Raw genomic sequence first — 21,384 nt, 5'->3', positions numbered from 1 at the left:
GAAAAACAATTAGGGATTGAGACTGCGAGAAAGAGATAAGAAAATTTTTGTATTTAGTTTAAATTTTTCTCCTATAAAATGGCAATTATATGTGAATATAAATTAAATATTTTTCATATGTATATTTTACTATGTATATACTATATCTTTCATATATAAATGTGCATATCTTTATTTTGCTCACATTCCTTAAATAATGTAAACATTTTGTTAGAAATGTTAAATACCTCACTTTCTGACATTTTGCTTGACTATTAGGATGATAGAATAATTTTTAGAAACTAGCATCAATAAATTATTGAACTGGAATAGTCCTACAACCATATTTTATGAGCTGGGATGGAACTTATTGGACATCTAGTCTACCAGCCTATTTAAAAAATGAGAAAAACCAGAGAAGCTAAGTGGCTTATCCAGAGAAAGATAATTCATTAATAATAGAGCAAGGATGAGAATCAAGTATTCTGACTTTTAATCCAGTGTCCTTTCTCACAAGATTTTTATTTAGAAGCCAGCATAATTACTAATTATCTAGAATTGACAGCCAAATTAAGACCAATCAAATCCAGGGTTTTGATTATTAAATATGTTTCCCCAATAGAGAATAAGTATCAGGAAGACACTCTCCGATTTATAGGTCTATTCTCTTTCATATATATATATGAAATATATATATATTTCCTCTTTCATATAGATATATATGAATATATGGAGATATATGAATATATAGATATCTTTTATTTTTCTTATATATTATTTATTCATATACAGATGTAATACATGAAAAAATATATATATTAAACACCTCTTTAAACACACACACATATCTTCTTTCCCACATATATTTCACTACAAGGGAATTTAAATTTTTTCCAATAGTATCCCTTCCTTTCACGCAGGAGAAACTTAGGCTTATGGAAACTAAATCCAGATCACCTAACTGTCTGAATTGTGTACCCTTTATCCCACTAATGAAAAGGAAGTTGGAAAGTAACATGATAAACTTCGCATGAAGTAAAATAATTTCCCTTTGTTCTTTTTTTGTTCTTCTGATTTAGAAAACTGTTCCTCTCTCATGACCTCTTGTTTAACAAGTATTCAAATAGAAAAAGTCTGATCAGTTGATGTCTATTTCACATAATTTCTTCAACAGGGGAAATAGAGATCTTTTAAAATTAATATCTTGGTTTATTTTAAAGAAAGCCTGTAATGAACTCCCTGAAATGAAACCTCAGATAGTTTCATGTATTTTGCATTGACAATTTTTCTGAGCTTCCAAGTCTTCTGACTCTTCACTTAATTACTAAAGATTTACCAATTTTAGGCTTTAGAAATGATTTCTTTTAAATGCTCACAATACACTATTAAGTGAAAAATCAGTATGTAAATTTGTATAAAAAGTACAAACACCACTTTAAGTGGCTTTCCCCACCTCTTTAAATACCCTGCATTTTCCAAGTTTTTTTTTTTTTAAAGGTTTTTTATTTATTTATTTGACAGAGAGAGACACAGCAAGAGAGGGAACACAAGCAGGGGGAGTGGGAGAGGGAGAAGCAGGCTTCCTGCCGAGCAGGGAGCCCGATGAGGGGCTCGATCCCAGGACCCCCGGAACATGACCTGAGCCGAAGGCAGACACTTAACGACTGAGCCACCCAGGCACCCCCCAAGTTATCTACAATGAACATATTTTACTCCTATAATTAGGAGAAATTCTATAATTTAAAAATATGTTTAGAATACAGGTTTTTATAATCAAATTTATTTCTACCAAGCAGAACGTAAGTACCTAAGTTTTTCCACTGTGAATTTTTCCTAGCCACTTGAAAAAAATACCTAGAGACTGGATAAAAATGAGGAAAGTTATTTTCATGGTAAAACCAAAAATAATTTGCTTTAAATGCTGAGATTATTAAAACCCCAAAGCTGTATATACATTCTCTTCTATATAAAAGGAACTACTCTTTATTTATGACTTAAAACATACTCTAAAAAGATAATCTGTAAGGTCACAATGATCAGTTAACATTAGTAACTCAATGGACAGTAATAAAACCTAAAGAATTATGAACTAAAATCAATCAATGCAACCTATGAAAACAAACAAGTCTCATTTCAGAGAATTATTTTAATGCTTTCTTGGAACTACAACTAACTAAAAAGACAATTTGAAAATAATACATTTATATTAAATGAATTGATTGAAAAAATAATTGGTTGAAAAGTGCCATGTTGATGTTAGGTATTACATAATTGTAATTATAAAATTTATTATTTTTTAAGTAATAGAAACTAAAATTAAACAAACACTGGACCAATACTTAAATAAGGTTAAGCATAATTTTTAAATTTTTTTTATTATGTTATGTTAATCACCATACATTACATCATTAGTTTTTGATGTAGTGTTCCATGATTCATTGTTTGCGTATAACACCCAGTGCTCCATTCAGTACGTGCCCTCTTTAATACCCATCACCAGGCTAACCCATCACCCCCCCTCCCCTCTAGAACCCTCAGTTTGTTTTCTCAGAGTCCACAGTCTCTCATGGTTCGTCTCCCCCTCTGATTCCCCCCTTTCATTTTTCCTTTCCTACTATCTTTTTTTTTTTTTTTAACATATAATGTATTATTTGTTTCAGAGGTACAGGTCTGTGATTCATCAGTCTTACACAATTCACAGCGCTCACCATAGCACATACCCTCCCCAATGTCTCTCACCCATCCACCCCATCCCTCCCACCCCCACGACTCCAGCAACCCTCAGTTTGTTTCCTGAGATTAAGAATTCCTCATATCAGTGAGATCATATGATACATGTCTTTCTCTGATTGACTTATTTCGCTCAGCATAATACCCTCCAGTTCCATCCACATCATTGCATATGGCAAGATTTCATTCCTTTTGATGGCTGCATAATATTCCATTGTGTGTGTGTGTGTGTGTGTGTGTGTGTGTATATATATATATACACACCACATCTTCTTTTATCCATTCATCTGTCGATGGACATCTTGGCTTTTTCCATAGTTTGGCTATTGTGGACATTGCTGCTATAAACATCGGGGTGAATGTACCCCTTTGGATCACTACATTTCTATCTTTGGGGTAAATACCCAGTAGTGCAATTGTTAAGCATGATTTTTAAAAAGGCCATTGAATGAATAGGCAATTGAATGAATTAATGAAATAGAATATATTCTCCTAGAGACTTATAAAATATTTACTTACTCATTCAACACACATTTACTGAGCACCTACTCTGTGGGAGCTACAAAGGAGAATAAGATTTTGTCTGCTTTGTGATACTCATTGCTTAGTATGAATGATTAAATAAAAAAAACCCAACAAACAGTAGTCTGTCCCTGTGTGTGTTCCCTCCATTGAAGGTATGAGATTTGGGGGGCTCCAGAGTTATTTTTACACATCTCAAACTTGGTCTCTAATATGCTCAATAAATATATGTGAATTGAACAGTTGGTTAAAAATACATCTGGAGAGAGATGCCTGGGTGGCTCAGTCTGTTAAGCGTCTGCCTTCAGCTCAGGTCATGATCCCAGGGTCCTGGGATCGAGTCCCGCATCCCTCTGCCTGCCACTCCCCCTGCTTGTGTTCCTGTTCTTGCTGTCTCTCTGTCAAATAAATAAATAAAATCTTTAAAAAAAATTTAAAAAATACATCTGGAGGGGGGCACATGGGTGTCTGCCTTGGGCTCAGGTCATGAACTCAGGGTCCTGGGATCAGTCCCCAGTCCAGCTCCCTGCTCAGCGGGGAGTCTGTTTCTCCCTTTCCCTCTGCCCCTCCCCGCTGTTGCTCTCTCTCGCTCACTCACTCTCTCAAGTAAATAAGTAAATAAATAAAATCTTAAAAAAACATCTGGAGGAAAAGGTTAATACGTGTCATGTGAGAAGTACAAATAAAATGTGATGGTTATTCACAGGAGAGAAGATTGCATAAGGTAATGTGGGGAAGGGAAATGTACTTGCCTAGAGAATTAAGAGGCATTTGAACAGTGTAATTTAGCATGTCTAACAAAGCCCTTTATGTAACAGTCTTATCTCACTATATAAATACAAATCACCTACTCAAGTTCTAATACAGGTTTCTGGCTCCTTCTGCTTCCTCTCAAGTAGATTTTGGTGTTCACAATTCTGGTCTTGGAATATAATGTGCCACATAGGCTCTATTTTCCATGGCACAAGGAAGTTAATGGCCATCTTTCCCCACTTCTGTATGGGAGGAACCAAGACTGCTCTTTGCTTATTTACCTATATGTTGGGGTCAGTCTTTTAGTGTGGAGACACTGTGAAGTCAGTTGGGAGCTGCCTGGATTATGCAAGTCAGAGATTGCTTCCTGTGTAATATCCTCTGTTCTGAAATTTGGAAGAAGTTTCCAGAACTGTTCATTAGACTATTTCTCTTTTTGGGTACACCCTCTAGCTGACCCAAAAATGTGTACAGTAGGAAATTTAAGTGTCAGCATACAAATTAATTAATTTTTACTAGAGTCCTAGCATACAATGAGCTATGGGTGTAGGAAATTACATGAATACAACCCTTGTACCTAGGAGTTATAGTTTAATCTGCACAATAAAGAAACAAAAAATCACCTGGTTTGATAGAACCAGCCCTGGTCTGCAGACACGGGGCTGCTTTACTGTGATGCTCTGCTTTGTGACTAGCCATGTGAACTTGAGCGAGCCACTTTGCCTCTCTGTACTTCAATCACAGGAATTCACTGTTCCTCTAACAAGTTTAGGGACATTAAAGTAGATAAGTATCTCCTTTTGTTACTTTACATCCAACTCTTGGACTTCAGAAGAATATCAAGGAAAAAATGAGAATGAGCTACTATTGATCACATATTATTAGAGCTTCAACAAGTTTTTGTATTCATCTAGTCCACTACCTTACTTTCAAAAGAAGGAAACTGAGGCACAGAAATGTGAATTTAGTAGCCCAAGAGCATAGTGGTAGCTCCGGGTCTCTTGATCTGGTTCTCTTGATTCTGTCTCTAATTAAGTTATTTCTTAGTCCTCCAAAATGCCTAGCTTTATTTTCATCTGGGAAGTCCTCTTTGTATTCATCAAGATTCAGTTGTTGTTTTTTTTTCCCTTCCTACAGCTCTTTGATATTTAACTAGTTATTTTTTAGAAGGCATGGTACTACCAAGGGCAGAGTACAGTAGTTTTCAGGAAATAGAAGTAATATTTAAATAGTACCTTTTCATCACCTCTTCCTACCTAGAATAGCTATCATCCCTTAGGCAAAAAACTACTGTTGAGAAGAAAACTATTAAATTTAGATGTTAACATGTTAATTATCGTTGGGAAGAGAGTGCTGTGAATGGAGATACCTTGAATCGATCATATTCATATCTACATAAAGAAACAAGATTTACTGAAGATAGTTATTTGCCACAGAATTTGCAAGTTTATATTACATTTTAGGAAATAATAATCAAATAAATCTGTATAATTTGGCTAGCAGTGGTCCCAAAAGCAAGTCTGGAAAAATAATTGTAAAGAGGGCTTACAGTTGATTCAGGTCTGTAACACTTCAAGATGTGCTGATGTCCATGAGGGTCCTGCAAATTTTCCATACCTTATAAAACATATATTTTCCCTGAATTTCTCTTTAGCAATGGCCCAACAAGGAAAGGAAGGTGGTTAAGGTGATCTGAGGATTTTAATATTGTAAGAGAAAGTTGGCATACAGAGATAAACTTTTTAACACTATAAAATTTTCCTTAATCTCAGGAGAAATTGCTAAATTTGGGAGAACATTTTTACATAAAAACTCATTCTTTAGAGGTACTGCTTTAGGCTTAAGTCAGTAAGCTTCTCGATAAGGACGAGTCTTTTATGTTCTCTAAAAACACTTCTATGTGGCAAACTATAGAAAATTATGCTTACTGTACTATAATTATTGGGAAATTATTGGGAAACAGAAAAACCAGTTAAATAGTATTATTTGGAGAGAAGTTTCCTACCATTCCATGGGCAGTAGTCTTTGACAGTGAGATGGACTCCAGTATGAAAAGCTACTCTCTTTAGCATTAGAAAAAGAAAAGGACAAGATTGATGTTAACATTCCTTAAAAAAACAAAAGTAAAACCAAACAGGTGCCAAAATAATGGAGAAAGGATCCATTTTCTCAATTTTAATAATCATCAAGTTAACAAGGTACATTGAGTACCATTTCATAAAATACATATAAAGATGAATATCTGTGTGCAGGTATGTATATATAGTATGTATACATATTATATATATAGTGGATTTGCTCCCCATCGTTCACTAACTTCAGTCCCAACACATGATCCAAAACTCAGAAGAAGTTTGGTAGAAAGAGTTAGGATCAAGAAAATGGTTTATGGGGCGCCTGGGTGGCTCAGTCGTTAAGCGTCTGCCTTCGGCTCAGGTCATGATCCCGGGGTCCTGGGATCGAGTCCCACATCGGGCTCCCTGCTCGGCGGGAAGCCTGCTTCTCTCTTCCCCACTCCCCCTGCTTATGTTCCCTCTCTCGCTGTGTCTCTCTCTGTCAAATAAATAAATAAAATCTTTAAAAAAAAAAAATGGTTTATGAAGCAGTCTATACCTTACTCCCTTTCTGCCCTTCACTATTAGGTATATAATAGGCATCGTTTTTGAAACTCTGATCAGAGTTTAAACTCAAACCAAATACACATTTGGAGTTAGGTAATATCTGGAATAATAGCACAAGATATTTTTTATCATGTGTAGTACTTGTCAATGTAAGCTCCTCACTGTTGACATCTACTTGAAAAATCCATGTACCTGGTATTAAGCAAAGGGCCTTGGATGGAGTTTACAATGGAATAGAAGGAAATTTCAAATTTTATTCTGAGAGTGAGGCCTACAATGGGATTGCAAGGAGTTTAGGGAGAGGACACAATGATCACTGAACATCTTCTGGGGGTAATATGCATATGCTGTTTCGTTTAATATTTATAACAATCATAAGAAATTTTTCTCATCACCATTTTACACATTTTACACATAAGGAAACTGAGACACAGAATTTAAACAAGTTCAAAGTCTAAAGTTATCACCCATCTAAAGGTGAAGCAAGTTTGGACTATAAAGTCCAAAGCTAAGGAAAAGTCCCACAAATTCTAGCCAAGGACCAAAAGACAAGAAGTAGAAATCAACAGAATAGCTGAAGTGACTGAAGCTAGTACTGAGTGACTGGATTTTATTTTGCCATTGGGTTTAGCATGTGGATTTGTAAAGGATTAGGCCCACATTTTCAGGTTTGTGTTACATTTTAAAGATGTCAACTAGTACTTGGTGCTTGGCACAGTGTAAGTTACCAGAATGTTTTTTCAAGCCATTTTTTGAATTTTATAATTATTTTAAAAATGAGAATAATGCTAAGGAATACCCAGATAATTCCTTTCAACCTTTTAGAATGATCAAGATGGGATAATACCCATATATATATATAAGTAAGAACTTGGCTAAGGAATAGAGTTCCTTCATAAAATTCATTTGTTAAAACCAGGCAATTCTTTTTCTGTGTATAAACAAAGTTGAAATGGGGACAGCTTAACCTCTTTCCTTGTTTTAAAAGGGGGTGGAGAGATAGATGGATAGATAGATAAATAGATAGATAGATAGATAGATAGATAGATAGATAGATAGATGATAGAGCGAACATGACTTTGGATACTAAAATAGGAAAATCTATTCTGATTTTAATTTCATTTCACCAGAGACCAAGATATGGGTTTCATACTAACACGCAATGTTCCTTTAACACCAACTAAAACCACTCTGTAAAATCTTCTATTAAAAAAAGAGATTATATCTTTCTTCTAGCTAACAAATAGAGCTCTACATTCTTTCTATCTGCAAATGAGTTAAAATATTGCTCTTGGGATATAGGAAAACTCCTCCATCTACAATGTCGTAATATTATTAGGTAGCTTTGGTAGTTTCAAAATATGTTCATAAATTGTTTTTACTGCTCTCTTCAAAAGGTGGGTTATAATGCCCCTCTCCTTAGTATGAGCTGGATTTAATAACTCGTCCATAACAAATAGAATAAGGTAGAAGTGATGGCATATGACTTCTGAGACTAAGTCTTAAAAGGCATCATGGTTTCCTTCTTACTCTGTGCCTTGGATCACTCGTTTTGGGGGAAGCCAAATGCCACACTCTGATATACTCCAGCAGCCACACGGAAAGGCCAACAAGATGAGGTACTGATTCCTCCAAACGGCCTCCAGCAAGAAGCAGAAACCCCTGCCTAGAGTAGGGAGAGGGAGTTTGAAGACCGATAACTAATACGGTAGCAAAGTTTTATAATGGATAAGAAAGTACTTGAGAATAAGAATGATGCACAACATAATTTGTTCATTTTTATATTACATCATACACAAAAGTTAAACAACCTGTCACTTTGGCCTGTTTTTTTTCCTGCCTTACAGTTTGTTCACACCTTTGACTAGAACCACCCCAAATTTGTCTGATGAAACCTAATGAGGGACCCGCCTCTCCCAGTTCACAGCATAACCTTATTTTCCCAGTCACCTCGTGTCAAGCCACCTCAGTTAAGCTCACCAAAAAGCAGTCCCACTTTGATCCAATCTACACATTTTTTTCCAACAATGGTGTGCTGTATTGGATACAGTTTTTTTTTAAGATTTTTTTATTTGACAGAGACACAGCAAGAGAGGGAACACAAGCAGGGGGAGTGGGAGAGGGAGAAGTAGGCTTTCCGTGGAGCAGGGAGCCCGATGTGGGGCTCCATCCCAGGACCCTGGGATCATGACCTGAGCCGAAGGCAGACGCTTAATGACTGAGCCACCTAGGTGCCCCTGTATTGGATATAGTTTTAAGTCTCTATGTTGCCAATGGGCTGTATGTAGCCAAGAGGTGTTTTTTTTGTTTTTTTTCGTTGTTGTTATTAATCCGATTTTCTCTCAAGGACTAAATGACTAACTCTCAGCTCTAGATGCTGATTACCCTGGAGGAGGCTGGTCTAGATTGCACAGTCAGGGCTGAGTTGAGACACGCTCTAACTGTGCGCAAGGTTTGGTTGAATATCGTACAGCAATTAGGGCTTGGCACTAGCAGAAGTGGCAGTTATACAAATAAAGTGTATCCATGAGGAATACGTTCAGCTTTGAGGAAGAGAAAACCCAACCATAGTGGCTTAAACAAGTGTGGGGCTTATGATTCCTCACAACAAGGAGTCTGAATATAGGCAGTCCAGCGCTGATGCAGTAACCCAAGAGTGTCCCCGAGGAATCAGGCTCTGTGCTTTTGCCTGCTCCACCATTCTTTTTTTTTTTTTTTTTAAGATTTTATTTATTTATTTGACAGAGAGACACAGTGAGAGAGGGAACACAAGCAGGGGGAGTGGAAGAGAGAGAAGCAGGCTTCCCGCCGAGCAGGGAGCCCGATGCGGGGCTCAATCAAGGACCCTGGGATCATGACCTGAGCCGAAGGCAGACGCTTAACGACTGAGCCACCCAGGTGCCCCAACCATTCTTTTTTTTTTTTTTAATATTTTATTTATTTATCTGACAGAGTGAGAGAGAGAGCATAAGCAGGGGAAGCGGCAGGCAAAGGGAGAAGCAGGCTCCCTACTGAGCAGGGAGCCTGATGTGGGGCTTGATCCCAGGACTCCAGGATCATGACCTAAGCTGAAAGCAGACACTTAACTGACTGGTCCCCCGCCGGGCACTCCCCTGGTCCACTATTCTTAACATGTGCCTTTTGCCCTTTGGTGAAAGGACAGCTGCAAACTCAGCAGATACCATGTCCCAGCTTCCAGCAAGAAAAGAGCAAAGGACAAAACTTTCTCCTCAGGAGGATTTGCTTCCCCCTCCTCCCACCCCCACCCCCCCGAATAGAAAACCCTTCCCAGGCATTTCTCACTACAATTCCCTGGTCAGAACTGGATCTCATGACCACCCTAACTAAAGGGGAGGCTGAGAATTCAAATACGTAAGCTTTGCAGTCTCCAAAGGAAAGGACATCAAAGGAGAAATTGGATGAAATGGGTGCGAAGTGATCTAACCCTTAGAAGAGAACCTAACCCACATTTACACACACACACATATTTTTAAAAATTAATTCACGCAGCAACACTTTTTCCACTGAAGCAGCTTAGGGAGAAAATGTTTTGGTGCAGTCCTGGGTGGGGGTGCTTGACGGGGCTTAATATCACCAGCACTGAAAGTAATAAATGTTATCCCTCTTTTCTATCATGAATATGAATGACGCTCTGAAGGCTGAAAGCAACCTAGGAATTTACGTGAGAAATGAGGCATGAAACATTTTTTGAAAATATATTAGTCCAAAGTCTATATTACTGCATATTTTATACCCTTTTCAATATGCTACAAAAGGTCTGAGCCATCAACTGAATGCTGCCAGAAAAGAACAAATAAGACCAAGGATACAAAAATAAATGCTGGGAGTCAAATGGTCGGTATAATGATCACAGTACCGGGCAGATAGCTTTGCTTCAAACTCTCCCCATCGGCACTTGTCCTGCAAGGTGGGTTCTCCAGCAAGTTTATCCCAGGCCAAGCAGTCAGAAATATTCATGGAACTAAATCGGTATTGGAGAGAGAATTCCATAAACGCTTCCCGCCCCCACCTCCTGCCCCTTGGTTCCTTGTACTTTCTTCTATGCCTGAAATCTGTCCTCTTATTTTCAGAACATGAAGGAAACATGTCTAGTTGAGGGGTTCCTGATTGGGAATTCAGTTAATGTTTAAATTTTGTATTATGAATGTTTTTATTGTCCAAAGTATATTTTTGCAGGCATAGTCCTGTGATAATTACTATGAATATATTTTACGTCCGATGAACTTTATCCCATGTTAATGATATTCAGTAAAATGGCCAGCCATATGAAAATGTGTGCCCTGTTAAGATACTATTCATTATTTTAATCCTTTCTACTTTTACATGATTTTAAAAAGTTCTACAATGAATATGTATCATTCTCACAATAGGAAACAAAAACCAGCTTCGGTTTTTCCATGAGGCTATTGTCTTCCCAGACCAGACATGAGCCAAGTTTGGGCTTGTAAAGTGAAATTTCATGAGGCATCATGTCTGTAGTCGAGTGCCCATCAATCAGCTGTCTGGATGCCATAGAGTCTCTTGGTTCATGTACTTAGCATCATCATTTCACTCATAAAAATACCTATTCCTAGCCCCAGACATGGTGATTCAGTTGGACAGGGGTGAGGCTCAGAAGTCTGCACTTTTAACAAGTACCTGCATTCTTTTTTTTTTTTTTTTGAGAGAGATTGAGAGCACGCATGGGCGAGGTGGGGGCAGAGGGAGAGAATCCTCAGCAGACTCCACCCCCAGCAAGGAGCCCCATGCAGGGCTCGATCTCATGACCCTGAGGTCATGACCTAAGCCCAAGTCAAGAGTCGGGTGCCCCCAAGTCCCCTTATTCTGATACAGACAGTCCCCAGGCCACAGTGGAGAAACACTGCTCTGAGAAGTCATTTGCTCACTTGATGAGAGGCCAGTCTATGCCAAGGTCCATTCTTACAGCCCCCACTGATAAGCCAGTCTGCCCCCTCACACCAGAGCACGGTGCCCTCTCTGCCCTACCTTTCAAAGAGTAAACTCTTTTTACTTTTTCTCAGTCACAAGGAGTTAACAGGTTAATAGTTTGCATAACACTTAATAATACTTCACAAAAGTATTCTGTCATACAGGAAAAGTGTTTTTTTAATATATTTTTAAAGATTTTGTTTATTTATTTAAGAGAGAGCAAAAGCAAGAGAGAGCACAGAGGGAGAGAGAGAAGCAGACTTGCCGTTGAAAGGAGAGCCTGATGAGGGGCTCGATCCCAGGACCCTGAGATCATGACCTGAGCTGAAGGCAGATGCTTAACTGACTGAGCCACCCAGGCGCCCCAGAGTGTTTCTTAATTAGTTAAATTCAACTGTATGCCCACCATGAATAAGAAGAGAGATATTAGGGGTGCCTGGGTGGCTTAAGTGGCTCACTTGTTAAGCGTCTGCCTTCGGTTCAGGTCAAGGTCCCAGGGTCCTGGGATTGAGCTCCGCATTGGGCTCCCTGCTCCGCGGGAGGCCTGTTTCTCCCTCTCCCACTCCCCCTGCTTGTGTTCCCTCTCTTGCTGTGTCTCTCTCTGTCAAATAAATAAATAAAATCTTAAAAAAAAAAAGAGAGAGATATTAAAGATAGATGAGACCAACCTCTACTCCCAAATGAAGATTTCTAGATTAGATATCTCCTGCTTTCTGTCACTGCTTATGAATTCCCTCAACTGATCTTTAGTGATAAACTACACAGTACAAGTGAGCGGTTACTATTCTAGAAGGATCATTTCTTAGCCAATGAAAATGCCAGAAGGATTGGGGTAGCAAAGATTTACCTTTAACCCTCCTACAAAGTTTTTACATCATTTTCTTCATTCTCAGAGATGGTTCTATTTTTTTACTAAAAACCTAAAGAAGGACTTCTCTTGGCACCACACATGTCTGGGGAGCTCTCACTGTAAATCGGTCTTCATTTACTTCCTGGCCATCAGACACTGTTTACTTAGATACTATATCTAAGGTTTCATCTAAATTTAGGAGAATGAGACTGCAGATTTCAGAAATAATCTGCCAGCCGTGCTTGTGAAAGTGTCGTAAAGCCCTTGCAAAGAGTAAAAGGAGGAGGAAAGGGAAGGAGGAGAGAAAAGAGGAGCCTCAGGGAGGACCACAATTAAATCTTTTTAAGCATCTCCTAAATGCCAGCCATGCAGCAAAATGCTTTAAAATAGAGTACCTCTTTCAATCCTCCTGACAGTCAGGAAAGAAAGGTTCTTTATAGACTGACTTTACAGATCATGAAAACTGAGGCAGAGAGAGATTAGTAAATTGCCCCAAATCACAGAATTACTAAGGGCCAAACTAGGATTCAGAGCTCTGTTTCCAGAACTCTCCACCATGCACTGCAGGAGATTTCGCCGGTTGAAGGCACTCAGGCAATGTGGTGCAGCCCCCTCGGGAGCTCACTACTATTACTCTGGCAGCACCAAACCGCCAGGAGAAACCGTGGCTGATCACAAGTTACAGTCCACTGTCCAATCCATCGGAAGGCCTCTGACAGCCTCAGAAATCAGGCTGGATTTAGGAATGTGAACTTCCTTTCCTCACCAAATCAGCCCCTCACAATTCAGATGCTGTATCCTGTCTTCCAATTGATCAGTCTACCACATCGAGGAAGGCCAGTTCTAAATTTCCTAATAAAACTATCAGAATGATGAAAGAGAAGATGATGGGCTGTCAGAAAAATATCAAAAATCAGTATGATGCTTGAGTTGGCCCAACTGGCTCATATACTGTTTTTCATTACAAGGTGAATAGCAACTATTTGGCTGTTAATTAATGTTATGTTATTATTATGAGGGAGGCCCAAGGTTCAGACATTCTTAATTGCCTGAACTCCTGGGCTAATTAATGCAATTTATAAGGGATATGTCAGGAATAACAGTATATGTTTTTATATCAAACGTAAAAACATGAGGGATGTGCCCCTCACTGAAGGTTGCCAGATAGTTCTAAGCACTTAACATAGGTCTTGTCAGAGAAAATCCCAGTATATTAATTTAACAGGCTCAGAGTTACTTATCAAAAGGCTGTAAGGCATAATGTTTTGCATAATCAAAATGGTTTATTAACTCAAGTCATCATTTGATTTTTTCATTTATATTCCAATTCACAGAGATACAAGCATATCAATTACAAAAACAACCTGTAATACCTAAATACAAAATAGCTACAAGGCTAAGTATTGTACACTGCGTCTAGAATATTACAGAGCTCAATAACAAGATGATTTTCACAAAACACACGCCAAGTGTTGATTATTCACATTACCTGACAGGAAATGCCTGGTGGTTTTTTTCCTTGAAAAGTATGTATGTTATTACTCAAAAAAAAATCATCTTCATTTAGATCTATGAAAAGAGATAAATGTTATATGTAGATTATCAGAAATTACAGGATTTAAGAAGTTTAAGTGCAATTTAATACTCATTATACTTTTCATTAATCTATTAAGGTACTATATTGCCCAGATCATAAATCTTTTTCTTAAAGATATGTTATTCTCACAAGAAACACATCAAAATAAAATACAAATTTAACAAAGTAAAAATGAAGAATGCCACTGGCCACCTGAGTATCTGAGCAAGCCACAGAACCTCTCTGGGACTCAGTTTCCCTGTCAGTAATAAAAGAGTAGCATACAACCTACTAAAGCCCTGTCTAACTCCAAAATGCTATGATTCCACGAAGTTATTACCTCACCTGATTCTGTTAAACTAGGCTTTCCACCCCTGGCATTTTGAGTTTCATTAGCTTATAGATGTCTTCTCAACATGGATTATTTTGTTGAAATTGTTCCATGCACACTTTAGTAAAGGGCTTGCAATGTGGCATCCATTTGCTTGCAGCTACATGAAACCTTTCAAAAAGTAGTAGCATTTCCCTATCAGGCACTGGAAAAGGGGCCTCCCTTTATTTAAATCTGAAATGCACCTGTGCTAAAAGAGGACAGAACTTTAGGGTTCCCTTAATCCAAGCCCCTTAGTACCCGAAGAGGATACTGCGACCGCAGAAATCACTCCCTTCACCTTCATGCTTTACTTGCAATCACTGCTTCTGTTTCCTGCTATTCCTCATTCTCAGATTCCACGGGGTGGGGGGGGGGGGGGGGTCGAGGGAGTAGGCAAGGCCTACCCTCCACGCACAGTAAAAAACGGAGGCAGGTTCTCCTCCAAAGCCCCATCTTAGCAATAATGAAAAGATAGTTTAAATTCACAGCTCAGTCTCAGAGTTATGTATATAGTTAACAGTATTTAAAATCAGAATAACTACACAAGATTCCAGAAAATACTTAAATGTTATTATAAGCTGGTTTTGTGATATGACTCTTTGAAACCAGATCTTCCATTACAGCATCAGGATGCAAGAAGCGGTTTGGGCAACGTTTTTCTTTTCCTTTTTTTTTTTTTAAGTCTTTGTATTTAGAAAAAAAAATTTCTGTCTTCTCTTCCTTCATTTCTTTTCATCTCTTCCCTTTAGATTCCTTTAACATGAATTTTTGGAGAAACTCACTCTATAGTTATCCTTCTGGATAGAGGAAAAGAACAATAGAGTGGTCACCTGTATTCTCGAATCTGGAAGCAGCTGAGGCATACGCACAACACACTTACATCACTTAAATAGCGACGCAAAGTAGTAAAATGAGTGATTCAGATGCTGCTCTGGGGAGAGATCATTATGAGTCAGGCTACTCCTGGAAGAGGTAGGACCCCAATGGTAGCTTGAAGAGTGGGTGTAGTTTGGAAAGGCAGAAGAAAAGGAAAAATTACAACTATAGCAGCAGTGTGACGACCACTAGCCTCTGGTGTGGAATAAGTGGAACGCACTTAAGTATAGAGACTGAAATTGGTCAAGTGACAGGCAATTCTGAATATAGCATAGGAGGAGATAGGGCTGGAAGGGTAGATAAAGTGAAATTTTAAAGAACCTTGAGTGCCAGGTGGAGGAATTTGGACATAACCTGCTAGACCGATGTTGCAAATATAAATATATCTGCAGAAGTCAAATAAGGAACTTAACTAAATGAGGTGAATTTTGTCAGGGAGATAATGAAAGATCTGTGGTGAGCTGAAGGGTCACCACTGCTAAAGGGCGGCCATTGCTCTCTGCTTTCCCAACCAAAATCACTTCAGACTTTGAACCCAGGATTGTCGGTTTCCCTCATGTTTTTCAAGAGAGAATAAATATGGGCGCCTGGGTGGCTCAGTTGGTTAAGTGACTGCCTTCAGCTCAGGTCATGATCCTGGAGTCCCGGGATCAAGTCCCGCGTCGGGCTCCCTGCTCGGCAGGGAGTCTGCTTCTCCCTCTGACCCTCCTCCCTCTCATGCTCTCTGTCTCTCATTCTCTCTCTCTCAAATAAATAAATAAAATCTTAAAAAAAAAAAGAGAGAGAATAAATATATGGATCTTGATGTAAAATTTCCTGATTTTTAAAATATAGTATGGTTTAAAGAAGCTTTTTTCATAATAAATTCAGTTACAGAGTTACCAGTATGTGGCCTCTGCTGTAGAAAAAGGAGGACCTTCAAGGGTCTTGAACTAAGGAAGAAGCATTAGAAAAATGCTATTTTATAAGGATTAGCTGTTTGTTTTGTGGTCTTATACATTTTTATTTATTTGCACTCTCCCAAATATTGCCTTATAAGAGAATATTTATAAAAACAGAAGCAATCTGGGCGCCTGGGTGGCTCAGATGGTTAAGCGTCTGCCTTCGGCTCAGGTCATGATCCCAGGGTCCTGGGATCGAGTCCCACATCGGGCTTCCGGCTCAGCGGGGAGCCTGCTTCTCCCTCTGACCCTTGCCCCTCTCATGCTGTTTCTCTCTCGCTCTCTAAAAAATGAATAAAATCTTTAAAAAAACAAAAAACAAAAAACAAAAAACAGAAGCAATCTGGTCCTAAGTAGCAACAAAGTTGCAATAGTTGAATTAGGCAATATGCAGTTGTACTATCCATAGATGGCCACAGAAATCTCTCTCACATCACATGTTCTGCAATGTGAATTTGGCACACCTCCCTCAAGAATTAGAGTTCAATTCTCCTCTTATTGAACTGAGCTGATCTTAGTAACTCACTTGTCACAGGACAATGCAGTGGAAATGATGCTTTGTGACCCCCCAAAACTAGGTCAGAAGAAGCCTTGCAGCTTCTGCCTTGTTCATTTGAGATGCTACCTTTCCAGACACTTCCTCCCAGGATGTGTGAAGCTCCCTCTCATATCTCCTTCCCTCTTGCAACCCAGTCCTTGCTGGGTTGGGGGGGGCGGGTGGCGGCTTAAGTCACTTGGAGAGGCTACATATTGGAAGTCTCCACCAAGCCCAGCCTGCAAGTTATCCCAGAACAGGTGCCAAATATATAAGTGGAATGGTCTCTCTAGATGATTCAAGCCACCAAATATTTAAGTCCTCTCCAGTCCTTCAAGTCCTCCCAGAAGAAGCCTCAGATACCATGAAGCACTGCCTTGAATGAATTCCACAAAATCCATGAGCCTAATAAAATGTTTGATGCCGTTAAAATTTGGGGTGGTTTGTTTGCAGCAACAAGATTATCAGAACATGCACAAACTATAAACTACGTGAGTCACAAACAACAGTGTACGTAGGAATGCACCATTCAACATAAACATTCAGACTCCAACTGCCCCTCAAACGCAGATGTGGGGAAGAAATGAGATCAGGTAAAAAAGCAATTATTTCTAATCAGGTTTTAGGTGATTCTAATGAAGATACTCCTGACCATACTCAGGTAACTATAATCCTAGGAAGAACTCCCCTAAAGAACTGAAGAGAGACTCATTTGTCCAAAACACTAGGATGCTGAGTGTTCTCATCACTCGATTCAGAAAGCCCTCCTTGGAAGCAAGAGGCCTGCTCACAGGAGCCTTTGCTCAGGGAGTTTAGTCCCACATGATAAGCAGGTGTTCAGGTGTGCAATAGGGCTTCTCTCTGTCACTCCTCACGTGAGCCAGTCTAACCAGAGTTAAATTACATGGTCTTGGGAAACAATTTTTAAATTAGATGGTGGTCCCTGAAAATTAAACAAAATAGTAAATACATTTGTGACTTTATATATTTGCCATCCTGAAAGTGAGGGTATCAAGCCAAAAAAGAAAGAGAATTAATAAGGTCTGCCTGAATATTTATATGCTTACTCTGAAGAGGCTGGCCAAGTAATAATATTGACTAGAATTCAGGAAAGAAGGTTTCAAACCAATGGCAATTCAAATGTGAAACTGGAAGGCCCTAATAACATCCCTCCTATAATAGGATTTTTGATAATGAATCTCATCAAAATCATATGTAAGGAGTATTTATTTTTAAAATAATTTGAAAGCAGTGTGGGTGAAATTAATATTCCCTTCAGTGCTAACCATGTTTCTTGTTCTAACAGGCCAATTATTATTATTATTATTTTTTTTATTTTTTTTGCCTATTTTCTGTTTTATGGAATAGTCTGTCATAGTCACACTGTTTGAAAAATCTCTAAATATGTTTTGTTTCCTTTTTACTATTTTTAAAAAAAATTTGCTTTGCTTTTATTCTTTGTACTTTATGACATAAAATATAAAAACCTTGTTCGTGATACTACCTTTACTTAAATCAAAACTTGATCTTAGGTAAACTCCAATTCACAGATTTTAAAGTTTGTTCTTTTCCGGCTTAATTTAGTTTCTTCATAAAATTAAGGCCAAAATCAATTTTAAAATTTTAAATAAATTTAAATAAATTTTAAATAAATTTAAAAAAATTTAAGTAAATTTATTTACTCTAATGAATATTATGAATATTCTGCCTGTTTATGATGCTGAAACTACAATGAATGTGAATTACAGATTCATTTTCCTCGATACCTCAGCTACGCCAGGGCTTTAGTCGTAAGATCCTGAGCACTAATTTATCCTGCATTTACTTTACAGATGTAGTCTCTTTTAGCAGCACAGATGAAGGTTTCGATAAAGCTCTTCTTAGAAGAAGGAAATCGGCTAGATAAACTAAAAATATTATGCTTCTGGCACTCAATGTATTCTGATAAATTTTGTCTTAACTGACATAACACAGTCATATTATTGAGCTACGTGAATATTGTTATGATTCAAACACCAGGAAAAATCCTTGCTAAACATAACCCATGGATGTTTCTTTCATTGGGCCCCAATACTCTTTAGGCCTGAAACGCTGTTGATATGTGTCATGCACAAATACCATTTTGAAATTGAGAGAAATGGCTTTTTTTTGTTGTTTTTTCTTGGAGTTTGTAACAGATTCCTTAGGAGTTAGTGCCACTCCTACCATTTAATTCCCTGTATATTTTCTTCTATTTTTATTGAGGCTGTCTTTAAAATTTCATCATACATGTTCAATAAAATAATGGGCTCTGGCCATGGCGATGAGGCACCTTCCGGTTTTCCTCTCCCTAAACTTGACAGACTGCCTATCCTCAGACACAGTAAACCTCTCTTAAGTAATTATGCAATTAACAGTTGAAAAGTAGTGTTTAAAAATGAGAAAGAAATATTATGGGTTGATGGGTAGGGCACTAATTGCCTAGAAATACTCTGAGCTTTCCAAGTGAAGCTCCTTCACCCATAAAATTCAAGTCCACAACCTGTGGCCCTCCCTCCCCCACTGAATTTCTCCCTTCAGTTTACAGTGGCACGGCTGTGGTGTCGGGCCATCAGCTCTTCCTCTCACAGCATGAATCCCTAGGAAACGTCCTGTGACTCTGCTGCTACGGTTGAAATGTCAGCTGAAATTTTAGACACACACACACACACACACACACACACACACGAATATACGGTAGCTCAAGATTCAGAAGTAACCAAAGCTGAGAAGGTTTCTGTAAAGGCTTGCTTTTTTCTTCTCTGATAAAGAGCACATCACTAATCAGAAATACCCCACCATAAGCCAAGATTTTTTTGGCTATGACAGAATTACCTGCCTATGACTCCTAAATTAAAAAAAAAAAAAAATCAGAGAAAGGCAGTTTTAGCAGATTGAATTTTTGAAGAAACTTATGACAAAATTTATAACTAAAAATAATCTATAGTACAATGATAACTTCTTGATCCATCGATCAATATACAATAATCTAAAAATCACATGTGTTTATTAAAGGGACAGAGGATGGATTATGTAGATGAATGTTTGACTAATCTATAGAAAGTGTGAATGAACATAGCCGGCATCCATAATGTAAAGATACAGTCCAATCAAACCATGATCTTATTAAGACATTTCCCATGTTGTGATTAAAAGAAAATATCTGAATCCCAAAATGTTTCACTATTAAAAAATTCAGTTAAAAATTATTCCCGCAAATGTTACATCATCTTGAATAAAATTGAAATATTTCAAAATAAATTATTTTCATAAATAATTACTTAGTAAATCTAAGGGCACTCTTAAATAAAAGGTAAAATCTGGACAGAATATATAATCAAATCACTAAACTCATGATAAATATGCATGATAATTCCCTTTGTCCCAAGATACTAAAAAATGTCTTTAATTAAAAACTAGAAACTCTTAAATAATCAATAACTAACATAACCAATTATTTCTTGTTCCAGTAACATTAGAGGGAGAATACCAAGCAGATCAACTTTTTATGCTGTTGTTCATCTTTGTGAACTCTGAAGACTTTTTGTTTTATTCATTACCTTCCCCAAGTTAAATAATTTTAATTTTGAAGTCATTTATCATTAATAAATTTTTCTACACCTAGCTGCTCATTTTCTCTTCTTGGGAATTTTTAAATTATGAAATGATACAATTTTGTATTAATAATCAAGGTTACTCTTCTATATTTTTAGGGAAAACAAATGCTTTAACAACTGTTAATATATTGATGTTATTTAGAGAATTTTTCTATGTGCTGATTTTTAATACATTTAAAAAAATTCTTATAGACATCAAAGACTTTCAAATATTATTGGCAATTAATTCTTTGCTTCCACAGTCAACCTAATTAGATTTGACTTCCTTTCTATATGTCTGTATGTATCTAGGCACACCTGGACACACTATTAATAACATATACTTCCTATTCTAGTTGTCTTTCCTTTTTAAAGTAGACCACAATGCCCTGCTTATTTTAATAGGGAAAGATGTAAATTTTTCTTACCTACCCTTTAAACTACTTTCAGAAAATGTGAAGTCAGCTGAACTGAATTTAGCAATTACCTTTTAGCTGACAGAGTCTTCTGATGTGGGAATCATTCTCAGGCTTGCAGGGTTCCGGCCAGATTGTGTCATTCATTGTTTTTCTTTCTAAAATAAAGCAGAAGATTGGTTAGCAGAATTCACAGTAACATCTGTCCAGTAACTGTAAGAAATTTGAAATCAAAACAAGATCAGCACACAGTTGTAACTTGGTTAAGTGACAGGAAAGCTCTGTGGTCCATCCTGGAGAGTTCTACTGCCTGACGGACAATCCCAAGTGTCCTGCGGGCCCCCATTTATTTCCATAAACTACATAAGCACCCAAGCATATGTGGTAGGATGCTACTATTGAAATACCTGTTGATGGTTTGTGATTACATTATTCTTGGAAGGATTTTTTCCTGAATTAACATTTATGTTTTTATGCTTAGTTCAAGTGTCCCCACCCTCCACATTCCTCATCATTTGTAACAAAATGATCAAGTGTGTGGAGAGAACACTAGCTGTGATGGTTTTAAGAAACTCTCAAGTCTTGAGTGGAAGAACGATGACTTACTTGGTCTTGTCCTCCCACCACCTAGAGCAGGGCCTCGACGTG

At 37.8% G+C, this 21,384-nt stretch overlaps 1 protein-coding gene across 2 annotated transcripts in view; it reads right to left on the bottom strand.

Annotated features, from left to right (window-relative positions):
• Positions 1–21,384, bottom strand: part of SAMSN1 (SAM domain, SH3 domain and nuclear localization signals 1) — a 419,971-nt gene that overhangs the window by 87,765 nt on the left and 310,822 nt on the right. The window contains exons 15-16 of one of the 2 annotated variants that reach the window (XM_064580112.1): positions 20,808–20,894; positions 13,895–13,974 (exon numbers count right to left, since the gene is read on the bottom strand). In XM_064580112.1, the coding sequence (XP_064436182.1) occupies positions 13,895–13,974; positions 20,808–20,894 (167 nt within the window). Of the gene's footprint in view, positions 1–13,894; positions 13,975–20,807; positions 20,899–21,384 lie in introns of those variants that run through there. The other variant, XM_045902661.3, reaches the window with a different exon arrangement.

This window comes from Mirounga angustirostris, unplaced genomic scaffold (genome assembly GCF_029215605.1).
Source record: "Mirounga angustirostris isolate CCGP_5_RB_7025 unplaced genomic scaffold, mMirAng1.0.hap1 SCAF_1, whole genome shotgun sequence".
NCBI lineage: Eukaryota > Metazoa > Chordata > Mammalia > Carnivora > Phocidae > Mirounga > Mirounga angustirostris.
This window is presented reverse-complemented; position numbering and strand designations above follow the sequence as displayed.